This window comes from Prinia subflava, chromosome 12 (genome assembly GCF_021018805.1).
Source record: "Prinia subflava isolate CZ2003 ecotype Zambia chromosome 12, Cam_Psub_1.2, whole genome shotgun sequence".
In the NCBI taxonomy this organism is placed as follows: Eukaryota; Metazoa; Chordata; class Aves; order Passeriformes; family Cisticolidae; genus Prinia; species Prinia subflava.
Genome location: NC_086258.1, coordinates 19,411,971 through 19,430,934, shown reverse-complemented (window position 1 = coordinate 19,430,934; position 18,964 = coordinate 19,411,971). Strand labels below are relative to the sequence as shown.

At 51.1% G+C, this 18,964-nt stretch overlaps 1 protein-coding gene across 5 annotated transcripts; it reads left to right on the top strand.

The window, feature by feature from the left end:
- The first annotated feature begins 8,288 nt into the window (after positions 1-8,288).
- TSEN54 (tRNA splicing endonuclease subunit 54) lies at positions 8,289-18,159 on the top strand. 5 transcript variants are annotated; one of them, XR_010081966.1, is made up of 12 exons: positions 8,289-8,401; positions 8,765-8,917; positions 9,884-9,947; positions 10,088-10,171; positions 11,852-11,950; positions 12,260-12,312; positions 12,652-12,750; positions 13,840-14,468; positions 14,932-14,992; positions 15,672-15,828; positions 16,435-16,479; positions 16,905-16,999. XR_010081966.1 is itself a non-coding variant. In XM_063409493.1 (12 exons), exons 1-12 carry the CDS (start codon positions 8,373-8,375, stop codon positions 17,053-17,055), a joined length of 1,584 nt encoding a protein of 527 aa, XP_063265563.1. In that variant the 5' UTR covers positions 8,289-8,372; the 3' UTR covers positions 17,056-18,159. The 5 variants fall into 5 exon arrangements, 4 of the variants coding, with proteins under 4 accessions (XP_063265563.1, XP_063265564.1, XP_063265565.1 ...); XM_063409493.1 differs by having other exon boundaries at positions 15,712-15,828; positions 16,905-18,159; XM_063409496.1 differs by lacking the exon at positions 8,289-8,401 and adding an exon at positions 8,504-8,675 and having other exon boundaries at positions 15,712-15,828; positions 16,905-18,159.
- The last annotated feature ends 805 nt before the right edge of the window (positions 18,160-18,964 follow it).

Here is an 18,964-nt window from a genome sequence, read left to right as displayed (position 1 = left end):
AGGCAGGACCAGCATCCCACTCCCCTGCACAGCTGCTTTGCTACAGCCGGTACTTGGATGTTGGCCAGGTGTCCAAGACCCCAGAACTTGGACCCTGCAGCCTCCCAGTGCTGAAAACAGAGCCCACTGCCCTCCTTCCCCGGTGGGAAACACCTCTCTTCCCACCTGACCATGCCAATGACTGTCTTTTTCAGTGCTTGGTTTAGTCAATATGCAAGACAAGTCTGGCCAATTCATTCTATCCCATCTGGAGACAGAATTTCCCCCTTTGGGGTGGAAGTCATTAGCAGATTGTACAGTATTTCTAGTTGCAATGGGTCTGATTTTATCCTTCAGACAAGCTCTTACCGTGCCTTTTTTTGCAAGATAAAAGTGCTCTTTGTTATCTGGAAAAGTACTTAAGTGTAATTAAGTCACCCAGTCCTTCATTTGATAAGGACTAAGTAGATTGGGTTCTTGCATTCCTTCCCTCCAAGGCTTTTTCTCCACATGCCTTCCAAGCTTTCAGTACCCTTTTAAAAAGGATAAACCCCCCATACCAAAGCTGTAGGATTCACTTTAACATTTCTGGCCCAAAGGGGGGAACAGATCACCTCCCTGCCCTTGCCCCCCACCCTGAAACCAATCCTCCTTCCCACCCAGCAGCAAAAGGCAAGGAGACTTTCCCCATCCTGCCTTTCCCCATTCCATAGTAGTGCTGCACTCTGGTACTCTCCACCGGGGCAGGCATCCTGTTACAGCCCTGCACACTGAGAACAGAAGAGTTTCTGTATCCAGGGTTACCTCTGGACGTGTAGGTGTAGCCAAAGGGCTTAACCTTGCCTCTTCCCATCCCAAATCCTGCTGGGCTGGTGGGATCATTGCTCACACATTGCAGATCAATTCCATCTGAACTCCATCCTCATGCTGTCCCCTCCATGCAGGGCAGCTTGTTGCCAGGTGTTTCAGCATAAATTCCATCTCCTTTTAGGAGCACACCAAGGAAAAATAAAAAAAGTCTCTCCAGTTGCATTAGGACAAAGTTATACCTGGTTAGAGTTGACAACTGTGCAGCCATTTCTGCTGGCACAGCTTCTTGATTATATCTACCCATCCCTGCAGCTACCGACAGCTCCCAGCAATGCCTGAAAAAAGGAAAATGAGGTTTTCAGGAGAAAGGAGCACGGCTGTTCACTTCAGTGGCATCACCCTCATTTTTCCAAGTCGTTGTTCAGAGCACTACATACAAAGATTGCATCCCAGCCTGTCCCCCCTGTTCAGCCAGAGCATACCTTTTAAAACCTCCTAGATGGACATTGAGGGGCTCCTGACACCAGTTCTCTGTGCACCCAACTGAAATAAATGAAATAAAAACATAATTTAGCTGCACACCAATGAGAGCTGCTCTGGAGCCACATGTGAAGCCCAGCTCAGGCATGCAGAGGTTTGCAGTGAGAGGCACAGCCCTTGCACCCTTGTGAAGCTCAGTGGCCCCAGGAGGACCAACAGCAGCAGCTGCCAGGACATGAACGACTCCCCAAAACAGCCAGGAGCTCCACCAGCTTCTCTGAGGCAAGCACAGGCAGTAGGGCCCAGCATGGATGCAGCTTCTCAAATTAATTCAATTTTTAGCAAAAAATTTATGGCAGAAGAGGGGGAAAGCAGCTTCGTTATTGGGAAAGATTTATGGGACAGTCCCTGCACGTGAGGCAGGAGCTGCCACATGCAATATTCACCCAAATGTCCCAGGGCTGCTGCACGCAGACTGGACTCCATACCTCCCCCAAGTGCTCCATCTAACACATCTGCTGCCACTGGGGTTTTAGAGGACTAAAAACAAAAAATACCTTTGCTGTGTCAGGTGAAAATTACTCTATCCTTCAGCATAAAGCCTTGTTGAAGAGCAAAAAGCAGACAACTGCCTTTACAATCTGCACCCAGACCCATACGTGACTGGCAGAAAGATAACAGCCCTCAGGCACTGAGTGCTTTTCAATTTATACAGTTCTTTCAGTGCAGAAATGCATCACTCCTACAAACCTGCCTTTTTACTCCAGATGGAATCCAATCACACAAAATATCATGTACACATCTGAGAGAAAATTCTCAGGTTATAATTTTAAAACAAAAGGGACTTGCACCCACAAAAAGGCCTCGGTGTAGGCTCTGAGAGTTGTGTACAGCTTCACATGCAAGAACCAGCACTTGGCTGGGAAATGTCAAGTCAAAGGCAGCCCTGTGCAGGAGTCAGTCTTTAACATCTATTTAATGGCCCCAAAGACTGGGCACTCTGCAGGATCCCACATGCATGGGGCATATGGGATCTGAGACCTTCTGGGCATCATATCAACCCCACCAGGCTCCTGAAGCCAGGAGGGAGGGAGAGCAAAGAGGAAATTAAGGGAGTTGCAAGAGCTGTATAGTGGCAAACCTTCTGCCAGCATCGAAGGGCTGCTGTGGAGTGAAAGCTGGTGGAGAAAGAGCTGAAGCACCAGACAAAGGAGTCAACAATCATCACAGGAAGCCTCCTCAGCACAGAGCACGCCAACTCCTCCAGCCCACCCCACAAGTGTTGCTGTAGCTGAACCTGTCACGGTGCTGTCGATGGCATTTGGTGTTCACAAGGCTGATTTGTTTGTTGGAGCTGTTAAAATACCATCATTATTCTAGAACTCTTGCTGTAGCACTTGAATTAAACTCAAGAGCTCAGAGAGGCACACACCAGCATTCCAAATAAGCTAAACAGAGACCTTTGAAACACAGACAGTGAAGAGAGTTCAGTGGTCCTGGGACTGCTGGTGCAGACACTGAACAGCTCTTCACCTTTGTGGGCCTGATATTTTTGGACCTTAGAGATTTTAGCCTGCTGGTAGCTGCTAACTCCTTTCCCAAGGGAAAAGTTTCTTAGGAAAGCTTCTTCCCAAAACAATCTTGGCAAGACAATTATCCTTTTTTCAAGATAACCTTCCTCAGTAGTGTAGTAACTAAAGTCCCTGCCTACCGCACAGGAGACCCAAGTCCAATTCTCTCTGAGAACCAGAGAGGCAAAAGGATAGTTGCTTTGCCAAGATTGTTTTGGGAAGAAGTTTTCCTAAGAAACTTTTCCCTTGGGAAAGGAGTTAGCAGCTACCAGCAGGCTTAAATCTCTAGGGCCCAAAAATACCAGGCCCACACATCCTTTCTGAGCACACAATCACCTGCTGCTCCACGTCTCATTCTGTCATGGACTCAGGCACACAGACAGCACAGCGTGAATTGTTCATTCCATTTGGTTTAAAGCTGGCGTGCACAGAGCAGGTAAAGGAATAGCCTGAAGCTTCACAGGCTAATGAGACACTGCAGAGCCTTAATCTCCCAGTTCCTTGCCTTAAACAATATTTCCCCCTCTCAGTCTCCAGCACAAACCAAAGGCTCCCTGGGTGTCCTGACTCAGTCACTTGTCTCTGGCCTGAAGGCATTTCCCTCTCAGGCATCTCCTTTCATGGAATACCCAGCAAGAAGCAGCAGGATTTTGAGTTCTTCTCCAGGCCAACGCCAGGGAAGACATTTCCAACTACCTGGTGAGCACAAACACATTGCAGAAGCTATGAAACTCGAGCAAGGAGCATAATCTGTAGCCTCAAGCTCTGCACAGTGAGGCTCCTTCAGCCCAGGCAGGCACCCCAGTGTCAGTCTGTCCAGCTGAACCACGAGCAGGATGCCAAGGCAAACTGGGGAACGAGGAAAGCTTCAGCCATTCTCTCCAGACAGAAATAACTCAGCATTTCTTCCAGCTCAGCCCAGCACATCACTGAGGCAAGAGAGGCTCCTGATTATTTCAATCAATCTTGCTGGACTCGGTCCGTGGTTCCTTGGTTTTCACTTGTAATTAACAAAGTGCAGCTTCCAGTAAGTGATTGCAAATAAATCCTTAGATGCCTAACAGACAGCAGCTCCAGAAAGTCACACAGTGGCATTTGAAAGCCCAGATTCAGATCAGTACTGGGTTTCTAGTAGCTGACTGTGTCCCACAGCCCTGCATAATGATACTAACTCTGCTTTCTTGCCACCAAGCAGAGCCCCAGGAATTGTCCTGCAGTATGGAAAGTCACACAAAGGCAATTTCTACCACAAATTTAGAAGACAGAGTGAAATTTAAGCTTTTTCCATTTGTCAGCCATCAGGATGCAGTGGTAGATGTCAGCAAACCAGAGCACATAGCGGTTGTGGAGAGGTATTAACTGCTTAATCCCTAAAGTCCTGTTCTCAAAGACATGTTTGTTAGGTTTTTTTCCTTAAAAATCTCCTTCTATCTTCCAAGCCCAACCCTGATGAGTAACAAACAGGGGTTTAGCCCAGAAACCCTCTTCAATAATCTCCTGTTTGGACAAAAGTCTCTTTCCATTGCCCTGCCCAAACCCCCAGCTGTAACACGCTGTGGGAATGATCACAGGCATCCTAAAGCAATAAGGAATTTGCCAGAAGACTCCCAGGTGAGGCTAGAAAACAGATCCCACACCTCCCAGACAAGCTGGAACACCTGACACCATTACCTGCTTTGCATCCAAACCCAAATACTTCAGTGTATGTTCAAGGTCTGCCAAATCCTGCTGGAACAGACTGCCAAACCACCCCTTCTCGTGGTCTACTGTAAGAAGTTTAAGTTGTCTAAATGATGCTCTGAAAGCTCAGAATTGAGGTGTTTCCACTAGAATACAAGTAAGTATAATAAAAATCAGACAACTGATAGCTGAACTAAGCTAACTTATGATTACAGGTTTGTTGGGCAGTGATGATGTGGGCACAGCTGAGACCAACTGTGATACCACCACAGGTATTGCAACACACACAAGAATTGAAGCACTTGACAGTTTTAGGGAGTTGCACAGAATCACAGAATGGTTTGGGTTGGGAGGGACCTTAAAGCTCATCTCTTTCTAGACCCCTACCTTGACAAGGGACACCTTCCACTAGACCAGGCTGCTCAAAGCTCAACCAACTCGGGTTGGCTGTAACATCCTTTTCTGTCCCAAATCACACAAAGCATCTACAAACAAATCCTCCTGGTGTCAGAACATACTCCATGTGTTGCAATGAAGGCAAGAGGATGGGCCATGTTATACATCTCAGACACTGTTTTCCAAGAGTTACCATTTGTAAAGTCTGAGGCACAGCTGGTTTTTGCAGAATTACTAAAATATTTCCAAACACCCTGCCAGGAACTGCAGGAGTTGTTAACACAGGGATTAAAGCAGGTAGCTGTACCTGGCAGAGCTGCTCTGCTCCAGCACAGAGCATGCAATTCCCACCTGGCTGTGCTACATGAAACTAGAAAAACAACCCCAAGGCCAAACCTCCTGTTTTTTCAAAAAACAAGGAGTCTATTTACACCAAGTTCATCCAGGAGTTAACCATAAGGAACTTGTGAACGGAGGGACTGCACAAACACGACCTGAGCACAACAGAAAAGGAAGGACTCAAACCCATCCTCACACACCACAGCTCTGCTCCCACCTGGAGGGGGGTCAGGAGCAGGAGGGAGAACCAGGAGCAGGCTGCTCTGTTCAGAAGAGGCATCCAGTCCCATTTTTAGTCCTAATGGTCTTTTTACAGTTTACTAACACTTTTCCCCAATCAGAAAAAAAAAAAAATCCAACAATAAACCCACCACAGCAAAGTGGCCAAATGCACCCCACTCACCTGCCCCAGGAGCCCACGTGCACTGCTCTGGTTTATTCAGTGTGGTCTCTCCAGTCAGATCAAGCCCTTTTGTGCTTGGGATGAGGGCAGAGTCCCACAGGGAAGTCAGGAGCAGCTTTGGCCTTGGCCAGCAGCTTCCTCCAGGGCTTCCCCTGCCACACTGCCAGCGAGGGCTGGATCCTGCTCTGCTCCATGCCACACACCCACACTCTACCTCCCCAGCAGCCTCCAGGCTCATAGTCCCACATCCAGCATTATTTGAGCTCCTGGGACCCCCTGAGCAGCCCATTCACTCACAATGCCAGGGTTCATCACTGCTCAACTCAGTGACCATCATTTTAGCTTCCACAACCCTGTCCAGAAAGAGATCCCAGGTAATCTAGCTCCACTCAGAGTACATTCAGGTTTCACCCTGAACAAAGGTAAAAAGACCCCAAATTTAAGGAAAGAAAGCCATTAAAAGCCCCTACTACAAGCACCACAGTTACAGTCTCAAAGCAGCTGGACAAAAACCTAAAGTTAAAAATCCTAACTCAAACCCAGAATACCTAAAGGGAAAAAACAGATCCGCCTCACCTTCCATTTGTGAGTGGAGAATAGGAAGTGCAGCCCCCAGGACCACCCACACCCAGCTGATGACACTGGGAATTAGGGCTGATAAGAGAATTCAGCTGGGGAGAGCAGAGTCCCACCCTGCCAAGGCTCTGCTGGTGCCCCTGAGAGGAACAGGACGTCCCCCCACCACATGACAGCTAAAATCCCAGTATTGAAAAGGAACATGAACTGAGATTAGCCTTGACATTTCTGGGTCTTGTAATCACAGTGGGTGACAAAAGCAAATTCTGGATCAGAGCTTTTCCCTGAGCAATTTCAACACAGCTATTTTAAGGGAAGATGGAGCTAAACAAAGGAGTGACAGCCCAGAAGTTGAAAGCCACAGGATGTGGAGTCCTGGGATTATGTGATAATCGGGCAGTCCAAGCAGTCTCGAAACTACATGTGCTTTTTGGAAATCAGGGTGAAAAACACTGTCCCTGCACAGCCTTCTGCCCCTCACCCCACCCATGAGCTCCTGTCCCCCACATGCCATGGAAAGGCACTGCTGGCCAAAATCACTTGACCCCCTCACAAGGTGAAGGCTCAATTCAGGAGGAGGAAATAATGAGGCAGGAAGCACAAATTGAATCATTTCAGTGGAAAATGGAAGGGAATGGTTTTTACATTCATCTCCCTACGTTGGCATCTTGTCAAAGGGCTTTTATTGGGAAACCACAGCTGGAATCAGGGACTCTGGTTGGGAGAAAAGCTGTGTTTTTCCTGCTTGAGGTTCAGTGCCTCCTGTGAGACATCCCACAGCATCGGGAGATGGGTTGGAGGTGAAACTTGAACTTTTGGTGCGTTTCCCCATCAGATCTGTCCGTGCCTTCCCTGGCAGCCAGTCCAGCCCTGCTGGCAGAGGTGTGAGGCTGTGGTGCAGGGGGAATTTTGTGTTTTCCAGCTCCACTGGATTGCTTCACACTGCAGGCAGTCAATGGCAGCAGCCACTGCTGAAGCCTGAGCCAGGAGAAATAGTGACACCACTGAAGGGACAATCCTGCTGCCCCAGAGGGCAGGACACAGCCACTTCCAGACACTTCTGGCTGGTTCCACATGGTTCTGACAGCCCCACGGCAGGCCAGAGCTGAGCTTGTCAGTGATGCTGGGGAAATGCACCGAAAGATTTATTGAACTGATAAGATTTTACGAATTTATGAGAATGTAATAATTATTTATATAGTAATTATTAAGAATTAATTATTTAAGAATGTATATAATATTTAAGAATGTATTTTCCTTTGGGTTAATGTATTTAAGAAAGGGCAAAATGCAGTGAGGAGAGAGGGAGGAAAACGTGATAGAAGGTCTTGTGAGCAGCATGGCTGGGTGAAAGAGGGGAGGGACAGGTGTCTAGGTGCTGCATTGCTTTCCAGAAGCCCAAAAAGAGCAAATATGCAAGCCTGGGACTAATATTAATCAGGAAATAAATAAACCTTGGTGATTTTTTTGTTTGTTTTGGTTTTTGTTTTGGTTTTGTTTTGGTTTTGTAGTTGTTGTTGTTGTTTTTCGTTACTTAAACCTAGGCTGTTTTCCCCGTATCGTTTATCGGTGCGTGATCCTCCTGCCCTTTATTCCAATCCATGGTTTGTTTCACTCTCCCTTCTCCCCATCCCGCCTGCGGAGGCGGCGTGTGGGAGCGGAGGGTGTCAAGCGGGGGCAGCTCAGCCCGGCGGCTCTGGGTCGGATCCGGGGGCAAAACCCGGTCCAAAATCCCGAGCACGGCCCCGTCCCTCCGCAGTGCGCGGCCCTGCCTGTCCCGGTCCTTCCCCGGCCGCTCTCCGGCCCTTCGGCGGTCCCTCCCCGGCCCCTCCCTGCTCCTCTCCGGTCCCTCCCGGGTCCCTCCCCGGTCCCTCCCCGGCCCCGCCCCCGTCCCTCCCCGACCCCTCCCCCGTCCCTCCCCCGTCCCTCCCCGGTCCCTCCCGGGTCCCTCCCCGGCCCCTCCCCGGTCCCTCCCGGCCCCTCCCCGGCCCCTCCCCGGTCTCTCCCCGGCCCCTCCCCGGTGCTCGGTCCCCGCCGCTCGCAGTCCTCCGAGCCGCCAGGGGGCGCATTGGCGGCGCCCGCCGCCCTTGGCGGCGCTCGTGCCCGGCGGCGGAAGGACGCTGGTGCGGCACGTGCCCATGGAGCCCGGCGGGTCCCGCCGCCTCAGGTGGGGCGGGCGGGGGAAAAGCGGGGAGGCACCGGGGGAACGCGCGGTGAGGGGTCTGAGCAGGTGCCGCGGGGAACCAGAGGCACCCGCGCCACGGGAGGTCGCTACGGGGGAGCCTGCGCTATGGGGGACCTGGGAGGCACCGGCGGGAACCAGCGATGAGGGGGCCGGGGAGGTGACGGGGCGACCCGCGGTACGGGGCCTGGGGAAGCACCGCAGGAACCCCCGGTACCGGAGGGGCGACCCGAGTACGGGAGGACCGGAGAGGCTCCGGGTCGGTACGGGGAGGCCGAGCGGGGCCGCCCGCGGTCCGGGGGCTGTCGGCCGCTCTCCCGTCCCTCACCACCCCGCTGTCCCCCGCAGCACGGCGGAGCAGCCCGAGGGTCGCCAGGCCCCGCGGAGCCCCCGCGGGCAGAAGGATTTCCTCTCCGACGGCTTGGCCCGGCAGGCCGAGAGGCTGCGGCGCTGCTGCGAGGAGCAGTGGCGGCTGCTCTCCGAGGAGCGCCCGGAGCGGCCGTAAGTGCATCCCTGGGAGCGGCGCTGCGAGCGGCTTTCCCCGTGCACGGGGAGAGCGCAGCCCGGGGGTCACTGTGGGATGGAGCTTTGGCAGCAGGAGGTGTTGGTCAGCACAGTAAGCCCCCCGCAGTTCACCTGCACTCAGTGCCCGAGCAGCGGCAGTGCGACACTGAAGGACATGCTGGCACACCTGTGGCTTCAGAGAGTCCCTCATAGGGCTCTTGGTTTTCACAGGTGCTTGTGTAATCCTGCAGCCTTTGCAGGTAGCAGCCACTGCCTTCTTAGGCATGACCCGAGTTACAGAGTGACTTGTTGATGCTCCTGTGTGGCTCGTGCAGATTTTTCCAGTGTCAGTGTCCCTGGTGTCAGTTTTGATGGTTTCAACACTTTGGCGCTTATCACCTGGGAGACATTCACACCTTCCCAACACACACCTTCTCTGCTTGGCCTGCAGCTGTTCATTTTTCCCTGTCAGTCCCCGTGGGTGGGGTGCAGTGATTTGAGGATGTCTTGGCAGCAGCTGAGTAATTGTGTGATACAGAGTCACGGAGTGGTTTGGGTTGGAAGGGGCCTTAAAGATCACCCCACTGGGCTCCCTGCCATAGGCAAGGACACCTTCCACTAGACCAGGCTGCTCAGAGCCCCATCCAGTCTGGCCTTGAACACTTCCAGGAATGTGGCAGCCACAGCTTCTCTGGGCAGCCTGTGTTAGTTCCTGAATATTCACATACCCTGCCATTGCCTGTGGACATGTCTCTGTGGTGCTGACTGAGAACACTTTTAACTATTTGGTGATGATAAAGTGGTGCTGCTAGATCCAGGGGATGATGTCTTTCCAATGCCTTGTAAAAATGCCACCAGGAAATTTCCTGCCTATTGGCACCTTCCTGAGCTTGTTGTGCTGCTACAGCAGGAGCTGACTGTAGGCCACACCAGCAGTAACAGACCAATCTTTAACCTTCTCAGGGGGAACCTGGTGAAAGCTGAGTGGAAGCCAGAACAGGGCATCGTGGAGCTGAAGTCTCCTGCGGTGAGTGCTACAGCTTGTGCTCAGTACCATCCTCTCCTGCTGCCTCACAGATCACTTAACTTGCTTCTTGCGATGGGAGGGAGCCTGGCTGTCAGCAGGGAGCAGCCAGAGCCCATCAGGGATTTGTGCTCCTGTTCCAGGGGAAGTTCTGGCACACCATGGGGTTCTCGGAACGAGGCAAACAATGTCTGCTGCCCGAGGAAGCTCTGTACCTGCTGGAGTGTGTAAGTAGGGTGAGGGCACTGGGTCCTCACTGACTGGAGGAGCTGTAGCAACTGATAAACATCTGGTTCTCAAGGAACTGTCACTTTTAGTGTGTTACTGATGGACCTGTGTGTCACCAGGCTGTGGGTTCACACCTTGCACTCTCAAGCAGCCTCTGTGTCACTGACAGAGGGTGTTAGTTGGATCTGTGGCCAGTTCATTCAGCTTAAGCAGAGATCTTTGGGGTTGCTGCTTGGGATTTCTTTCCAGTATACATGGCAGAAAGAAAACTAAGTATACCAGAGTAGTGAGACCACGTTGTGCTCAGTGCTCCTCTGCTTGCAGAAATGCTGCTTAGGGCTCAGCTGGATTTCTTTGCTGCTAAGAGGGTTGTTTTTTTTTCTTGTGTCTCCACAAAAGTCTGTTATCAGTAGAATTGGTGCATTGATCTAAAGGGAAATTTTATCCCTCAGCAAAACAAACAGATTGTGAGCATCTGATGCCATCCCTTACATTCTGGCAGCAAAGGTGAGGCTCTGGTACCTCTGACATGCTGACAAATAGTTTGTAAACAGATTGATGGCAATAAAAGGTTTTAGTCAGATGCTGAGTACAAAATTCCCCCAAAAGCAGAAAAGACCAGTGAGATGCCTTCAGCCTATGTCAGGGAGAAGGTGTGGTTCCTAGGGTTTTTTCTTTATGAGTAAGCACCATCTAAAAAAAAAGAGGGAGGAAAAAGAGGTGTAGCCTAAAACAGCCTCTTGGAGGTCATTTGCTGTTCCCTGGGGAAGTTACCTGTGGGATCTCTGGGTCTGTAAAAGAAGTAAATGCTTCTGAGGCAGCACCACTGATGCCACCTGAAGCTGCAATTCATTCGTCTGCTCCAGTTCTCAATTATGCTGAGAAGTCATAAGTATTACAGCAGCCTTCTTGTTAGAGGGTAGAAATGAGCCAAGAAACAGGCTTCTTGTTTATCACAGCATGAAAAGAGTCCTGTTTTATTTCTCTTTATAGCTCAGCCATCCTGACTCCAACTATTCATTGACCCTGGCTGCAAGCTCCTACTGTAGGTTTCCCTTGCAGCCTCTGACTGCTGGTTATTTCCTGCTAAACTCTGACTGTAGGTATTAGTCTGCAGGCTTCAACTACAGACTGACCCCTCAGCAGTGATTCTCTCTCCCCAGGATCCTTCTTCATGGTCCTCCATGATGATCCCTTTACCTGCTAACCCACTCCTTTTTATCACACTTGTCCTTATTGGATATAGCTGTGACCCATCAGGGTGAGGCTGTATTGGGTAATTAACACAGCCATTACTTATCTGGGACAAGGTCACCTGTATTCCCTGCTCCTACAATAAGTGCTTTTGTTGTGCTGTGTCCCGAATCACTCAGATCATTGAAGTTAAATTATCTTTTAAAGCAGTGGTTATTTTATCAGCTGGCCATTTTGCTTCCAGCTGCATCCTTCAAACAGATGCAGGAGATGGAGCAGGAGCTGAGGGTGGGAACTTCTTACCTGGCTGATCATACCAGGATATGGGAACTGGATATGAGAAAGGGGCTGTAAGTAGTCCATGGGGAGAGATGGATATCATGTCAGGGAGGGTGCTGGGACCAGCTGTCAGGACCAGTGTGAAAGGGCTGGTGTGAGCTTGCATAGATTTGTTCCTGTGGCTCACACCAAGCTCTGCCCTGCAGGGCTCTGTCCAGCTCTTTTACAGAGATGTGCCCCTGTCAATCCAGGAAGCCTACGAGACCCTGTTGTGCCAGGAGGCAATGAGCCTGTCACATTACCAGGTGTGTTGGGACCTCCAGCTGTTGCAGGAGGATGAAGGCAGAAAGCCCAGCCTCTGCCACACAAGCTCTGCCAGTGGCTGGAAGCAGGGTAGGATGATCTGGGAGGGAAGGGGAGGGAAGTCATCCTCAGTTGTTCCCACTCACCTTCTTCCAGATGTTCAGTTCTTGTTTCCCCACCTTTGCTTTGGGCCCTAACCCTGGCATATTCTCCTCTGCCAGTGCCACACTGTGTTCACTCATAGTGGGACTGAAGTAAATTGTGTGTGTTTAGGGCTGTCATTTAACCTTCTTGCTTTCCTTTGCTCCAAGGTGTTCAGCCACTTGAAGCAACTGGGTTATATTGTACTGAGATTCGACCCCAGGTAATCAACTTTTCCTTCCTGTGCTGCTTTCTCCTTTCTGAAGACCCTGAGACTCTCTGTACCCACTGCCTGGCCCCAGAGAATGGCAGAGAAGAGGACTTTGGCCCTGCATTCCACCTCTTGGGAGGATTAAAGACTAAAAGTGGCACTCTACCCTTCCTTGCTCCTTCCTCCCTAGGAGGTGATTTGGAACATGAAATGGGGCATGAGCTGAGGGCCATCTTGGTCCTACCTGGGGGCATTTTCTGTGCCTTTGATTGTTGTGTGCTGGAGGCTGAGCAGAGGGTAGTTCCTCCACCTCACCCTGCCCTCAGCCTCTGCGTTGGTCTCTCCTTCCAGCACTGTCCCATCTCCCTACGAGAGGCAGCTGAACTTGGAAAGTCACTGCAAGAGCTCTGGGAAACACCATCGCAAGAGGAGGAGGAGTTCCAGCCCCCGGTAAGGGTGTGGCCCAAAGCCTTCTCCCATCCTCTTGAAGCCATGCTGGATCAGGAACAGCTGCAGTGCTGCAGTGTCCCCAGGCCCTCCTGCTGGGGGTGACCTTGGCACAGTTACTCTTGGCTGTCCCCAAGCAGTGCAGCACTTTGCAGTGTTCCCTTGTGTCACACGTGTGCTTCATGCCAGGGCTAAGAGGGGCAAATTGTCCCCAAGTTCCCCAAATGTGATGCTGAGATGCCACAAGAGAAGGGTAGAGAGGTCAGTGCTGAAGGAACTTGTGTCAGGTGCCTCCTCCTGCTTTATCAGCAGAAGCACAGCTACCACAATGCACATCTTGCACTCATCCACCTCCTCAGTCCAACTTAACCTGCCAAGACTCAACAGCAGAGAGCAGAGTTGCATCCTGGGGCTTGCATGTGTCCAAAACATCACCACGAAGTGATAATGAGTAATTTTGCTCATAATTCTGGCAGTTCCCAGGAGGTGGCGTCAGCCTTTCAGAAACCGGGAGGACGAGGCTGGAGAGTCTCTCTTGACAGTAAATCAGTTCCTGAGGAGTTGTGGAATCGTAGGAACTGGGAGATTAATCTGCTGGTCTAAGAACTGCCCCATCTTCTCTGGAATCAGGGTGTGACTCTCACTCCAGACAGAGGTGCTGGCAGGCAGGTTTCTGCCTGGCCTGTGCTGCTTTGGCTGAAGTCCATCATGTTTGCATGCAGGTCTTTGGGTCAATGTCTGGGGTGTGGACCTGGCATGGCAGGTTGGGAATATTGTCTATACAAATCAAGGCTGGGATTCTCTTGGACGTTGAAGTCAAATCTTGTGCAGGACTTCTCAGAAGTCTGTTCTGCCTTTGGCATTCAGTGTTTAGTTTTGACCTGCTTTTGTCTTTTCCCATTTGTCTCACAGACAAGGAGGTTGTTGTTAAGCGTTTGCAGACCTGTCTGGGGGTTCCTGCCATCTTTGCTGTCCTTTCTGCAGGCTTAGCAGACTGCATTCTTCCTGTTAGCAGGGAGCAGGCAGGATTTAAAGGAAAGAAACTTCTACCACATGCTCTCCCTGAGTTTTTTACTGTTTCTTTGTCTTTAGGTTGCATGAGAAGAAACATAAAGTATATGAGGACCTTCCAGAAGCTGAAGGGACCTCCAGCAAAGATGGAGGTGACTGTGGAAACTCCATTCCCATGGATGAGAAGCCCTTGTCAGTGCAGCCAAAGGAATCAGATGCTGGCTGTGCAGAGGGAGAGTCAATGCCAGTTCCTCTTGATACAGGACAAAAGGACTCTCTGAGCTTCTCCAGCAGGCAGGCTGGAGACCACAGGGAGAGCAGCACTGGCTCCCATGCACCCCGCTGGGATTTTACCACCATCACCTTTCCCAACGTGGCCTCAGACCAGCCATGCACACATCTGCCCTCCCCTGACACCAGGCTCCTGCCAGAGAACGTGCCAGGCAGGGAGGTGGATGCAGCCTCCTGGTGCACACGGATCAACCAGAAACAGGAGAAGCTGTCCCGGAAGGAGAGGAAGCAGCGGGAAAGGGAGAGCAGGTACAAGGACAGTGTCAATGCCGACCAGGAGGTGAGGCGCTGCTCCAACTGGCAGGAGTACAAAGCCCTCTTGGAGCAGAGGAGACAGCAGAGGGTTTGGAAACGACCGTCACACCTCTGGGACCAAGCTGTCACCCCCCTGCTGAGGCCAGAAGAAGTGACCTCACCAGGTAGCGGCTCTGGGAACTTGACAGGGACCATTTTCTCTCCCTCAGCTCTGAGAAAGAGTGCCTGGTATGCAGCAAAAAAAGGGATGTCACAGAGAAGCTGAACATCAGTTCTGGGGATGCTACTTTAAACAGCAGAATCTTTCTATAGCCCACTCAAGTGCCAGGATAAACAGGGCCTTGGGAGAGCTTCTAATCCATTCCCCATGTCCTGCTGTAGTGCAGTCCTTCCTGCTGGGCTGTTAGGCATGTGCAGTCAGGCCAGCAAGATGCAGAGCGACTGCAGAGTGTCTGGGCTGTGTGCTGGGAGGAGATGAGGAAGCTGAGGTCTTTGAAGTAGCCAGTGGTGACTGTGGAGCTGCCAGCCATTGTCAGAGGAGGAAGGCTCGTGGGTGGTGTGGAGTGCTTGGAGTGCCCTGGGAGGGAAATTGCTGGTCTGATCCTTTCCCGTTCCTTCTCCTTCCAGCTGCGCTTCTCCAGCAGATCAGTGTGCTGCAGCCCTCCCACATCCTGGATGGAGCCTCCCGGTTGGTATCCAGCCAGTCAGCTTGGAGCTGGTGGGGAGTGGGGAGTGTCTTGTGACTGTCCCTGCTTGTGCGGTCTGTGAGGTGCTCCCAGCAGCAGTTTGGGAGCTGCCTCACATCCAGGGTGCCAAGAGAATCCAGTGCTCTGCTCCATGACCCCCTTGCATCTCTAATGAGGGAGTGACATTTCCATGAAGTACCAGGTCCTGCAGCAACAGAGCCAGGGCTTTCCAGGCCAATTAAAACAGCAGGGTTCCTCTCTTATCCTGCCCTTCCCTCTCTGAACACCCCACCAAGGTATCTCCTCCAGAGGTTAGATTTGGTTTTACCTGCGCCTCATCCCTGGAATGTGCTGCCATCCCTGCTTCAGTGGTTACAAAACCTTGGCTTTGGGACTTTGGGTTCTGCTCCTGCCCCAGGGTCGGTGTGGTGCTTGTGTGCAGTCCCTGCAGTGCTTTGCTCCTGTCTTTGTTAGTACTGCTTATTGCAAGGGTGTGGGGTAGATGTGAGCAAGAATCTTGCTGTGGTCTGACTACAGGGAAGCTCTGGAAAGTAATTAAAACCGTTGCAGGGTCAGTCCTTTGAGGAGTGAAGCCTTTCAAAGGACCCAAACTAGTCAAAACTAGACCAAACTAAAGGGAGTTCTCCTCCCTGTTTTCTGTGCTGTACCCGTGCCCTGCAGTGTTTCGATCCCATACCTGTGTGGGTGTGTTCCCCTGCAGGCTGCAGGAGGACCCAGGGGCCTTGAAGATAGATTTCAACGTGTATCAAGCAGATGCCGTGTCCAGGTTTAAGAAGACAAACCCTGGGAAGCCCCATGTCAGGATGTGTGTTCGGAGGTACCCCCAGTCTTATGCTATTTCTGAAATTTTGCAATTGTTGTTGTGGAAACCAAGTGCAGCTCTAATGATCTGTAAATGACCCAGCACTTGTGAGCTTTACAGATCATCAGAGTGTCTTTCTTGAGGGTGGTCCTGCCCAGGATTTTTTTTTTTTTCCTTTCAGTTCCTCTTTTGTTGGGAGGCTGTGGCTGACAGTTCCCCCCTTCCCCCCACCCTTGCACTCAACCCACACTATTTGGTCATCTGGTTGCTGCTCATTGAGTTACTGAGTTACTGCGAGTCAGGAGAAAGAAGTCAAGGTTTTTATGCAATGCTTGTGAAATTCAGGTAGAACCCAGTGCTGCAGGAGCTGAATCCTCAGTCAGTGCAGATCACTTGGATTTCTGCAAAGATGAACCTCCCCAGAGTTTGCTACAGGCTCTGAGCCATGGGTTCAGTATTTTGATCTTTGTCAAGTGTTAAGATCACTAAGAACAGAGGGTAGGTGTCCCCTTTCTTGCTGGATCCAGAACCTCATACTTAAACTCCATAGCTAGGTACAAAGTTCAGATTCTGTTTTTTCTCATTTTTGCTTTACTAAAACTGTCCCTCTGCTCTCTGCAGCTGTAGTAGACAGAGCAAGGAAGGTGGTAATGCAGTTTTACCAAGGTATGTCATGAGCCAGTAGGATGATCCTTGTTGCATAAATATTTTCATTGATGAGCAAACAGACTGCAGAATTAAAAGGAGGGAAAAGCAGGTCAGATGTTGATCCCAGCAACCTAAAGATCTTCCCAGCACAAAAGTATTAAGATTGCAGTGGATTGGCCATTTGCCAGTATCCCTGTGAGCCACATCTAATGGGCACAGCGTGGAGCAGTGTGCAGTTACCCTTGTTTTTGGCAAAGGACTCAACAGCTCCCAGTTCCTGGCATGCTGGGTACTCACTCTCAGGGCTGGCACTGGAATGGGTGGGGAGGATCACTACCAGCTCCTCAGGCCAAAGGGAGCTGTTGTGATGGCTGGCCAGGACAGCTTTGCCTGTGTGTTCCTCTTGCTTGGAGAACAAACAGGATGTTTTTTTCTCTCTGTAGCTTTGATGAGCAGATCCCGTCCCTGCGGGCTCTGAAGCAGGTGACGTATCTGAGTGGGGACGTCCCGCTGGTCTTTGCTCTGGTGGATCATGGAGAAATCACCTTCTACTCACTGAAGGAGTTCAAGCTGCCCATTGACATTAATTTCTGAAGCTGCTGTCACTTGCAGAAATGGGATGGGATAAAGGGAAGAGCCTTACTCAGGAGTTCTTTTCCTGATTAATGAAATATTACACAAAACAGAACCTGTGATAACTGGAACCTTGGGAAGTTGGCCACTTTATTGGCTGTTACAGGCTTCACCCACCCAGATGGCACAGGCATAATGTGTGATTTACAGCACACAACTGTGTTTGGCTTAGCTGGGCATTTCTGGGCTGGAGTACACACTGCTTTGTTCTTGAAGCCACTGGCTCTCCAGCTTTTTCACCTCACAGACCACCAGCCTGCCTTTCCTGAATCATCTTCTACTGACTGTGGACCATGAGAAAACACTTTGCTGGTGATTCTTTTGACACCTATGAAGAACCACTGTGCTACACCAATGGAATGGTCGGAGTGTCACTGAGGTCAGCCAGGGACAGAATAAGCTGATCAGTGCTGGTGGCCTGAGCCTCTGTCATTCAGCTGTGCCAACGAGCATCAGATCCGGGTCTGAAAAAGGCACAGCCATAAACTCAGTCACCTGGAAAAGTTTCCAGACACTCGAGAGCAGGAAACTGTGCCTTGAACACAATTTCATCAAGCAGAGGTCACAGAAAGCATTGCAGACGGCAGCTTGGCCTCCTGCATCAGCTGTGCTGAGATGCATTTTGACCACAGTGTTAAGCCATACTAAAATTTGACCACCACTATCAGCACACTGCATCTGACAGTCTCACCAGGGCTGAACTGTAGCTCCTCTCTTTCAGCCCAACATCCTCTTTTCTGGCTGTGGATCCTTGTTATTTGTCTTGCACATGAGTAAAGGTCCATGAGTAAAGAAAACAGCTACAAATTCCTCATGAGCCTTCCACTCTGCGCTCCACCAGGATATCTAGGTACCAAATTTGCTTTAGCCTCTATGCCAAAAGTGCCAGGTGCCAGAAGGTCTGCCCAGTGGGTGGAAGTGAGCTAAGCATGGCTGTGTTTGATAGCAAAGTTTTAAGAACTGTAATAGCAACTTACAGATGTGTTATATTTGGTATTTTTAAAATTCCTTTTGGAGATGGGGAGAAGGCTAAGCAATAAAAAAATCCTTTTCCAGCAATGCAAACTCCTTGGTGTGGTTCTTAATTCGCCTAGAAATGTGAAGTTACGCAGAGGGGGACGGGAGGTTCCCGGGAGCCGAGCAGCAGCAGCTGGCGAATGCCTGCTCAAGGTCGTGCAGCCCTGTGGCTGTGTCACCCCGGTAACCCTGCTCCTACGCCGTCTGGGCTGGGCTGCAGCCGCTGCCCCGCTCCGGGGAGGGCAGCGTGACTCAGCCTGGAGCTGTCCCTACATCCGCCAGCAGTTCCTGCCGGCACACGGCACCTCTGCCTCCTTCGTTTTCCTCCTGCGTGGTCAAAGGTATCGTAGCCCAGGGTGCCGGGGCGCTTGATGCTGTTTCACACACACGCCCCCGTTATCAGATGCTGCAAGTCGGCAGGGCTCTCCCGAGGTGAGGGTCTGGCGGCTCCTCCCACGCTCCCTCCCCTTCCTCTTCCTCCTTCCAGCAGTGCTTTGGCTCTGATAGTTCTCCCTAAAGCCGGGGTTGGCAGCCGCAGCTGCCCTCAGCATTCTCCCAGACTGTTTCACAGATTAAAGGCGGTGGGAAGGGAGTTTCTAAGAACAGGCACAGCCAGGAGAGCTCCAGCCTGACCCACAGGGCTCATGTTTGTCCTGCAATTAGGTCAAACTCCTGTTGATTTCAATCAGATTCCTCATGCCAAGGTGGAATTGTATCGATGAACTCTACGAGAGCCACCCAGTGAGTTTCGCTGGGGCAGAGACTCCCTGATTCAGCACAAGACAATTACAATTTAATAACCACTGCAGGGAGGATTGAGAAACTGGCTGCCCTTGCTCAGCACCGTAACATC

What these genes read in the sequence shown, in the direction of transcription:
- TSEN54 (XM_063409493.1), top strand. Translation starts at nt 8,373, where the DNA reads ATGGAGCCCGGCGGGTCCCGCCGCCTCAG. An exon ending in GAGGAGCGCCCGGAGCGGCC is followed by an intron (nt 8,918 to 9,883) that starts GTAAGTGCATCC and finishes TAACCTTCTCAG; the next exon opens with GGGGAACCTGGTGAAAGCTG. An exon ending in TGGAGCTGAAGTCTCCTGCG is followed by an intron (nt 9,948 to 10,087) that starts GTGAGTGCTACA and finishes CTCCTGTTCCAG; the next exon opens with GGGAAGTTCTGGCACACCAT.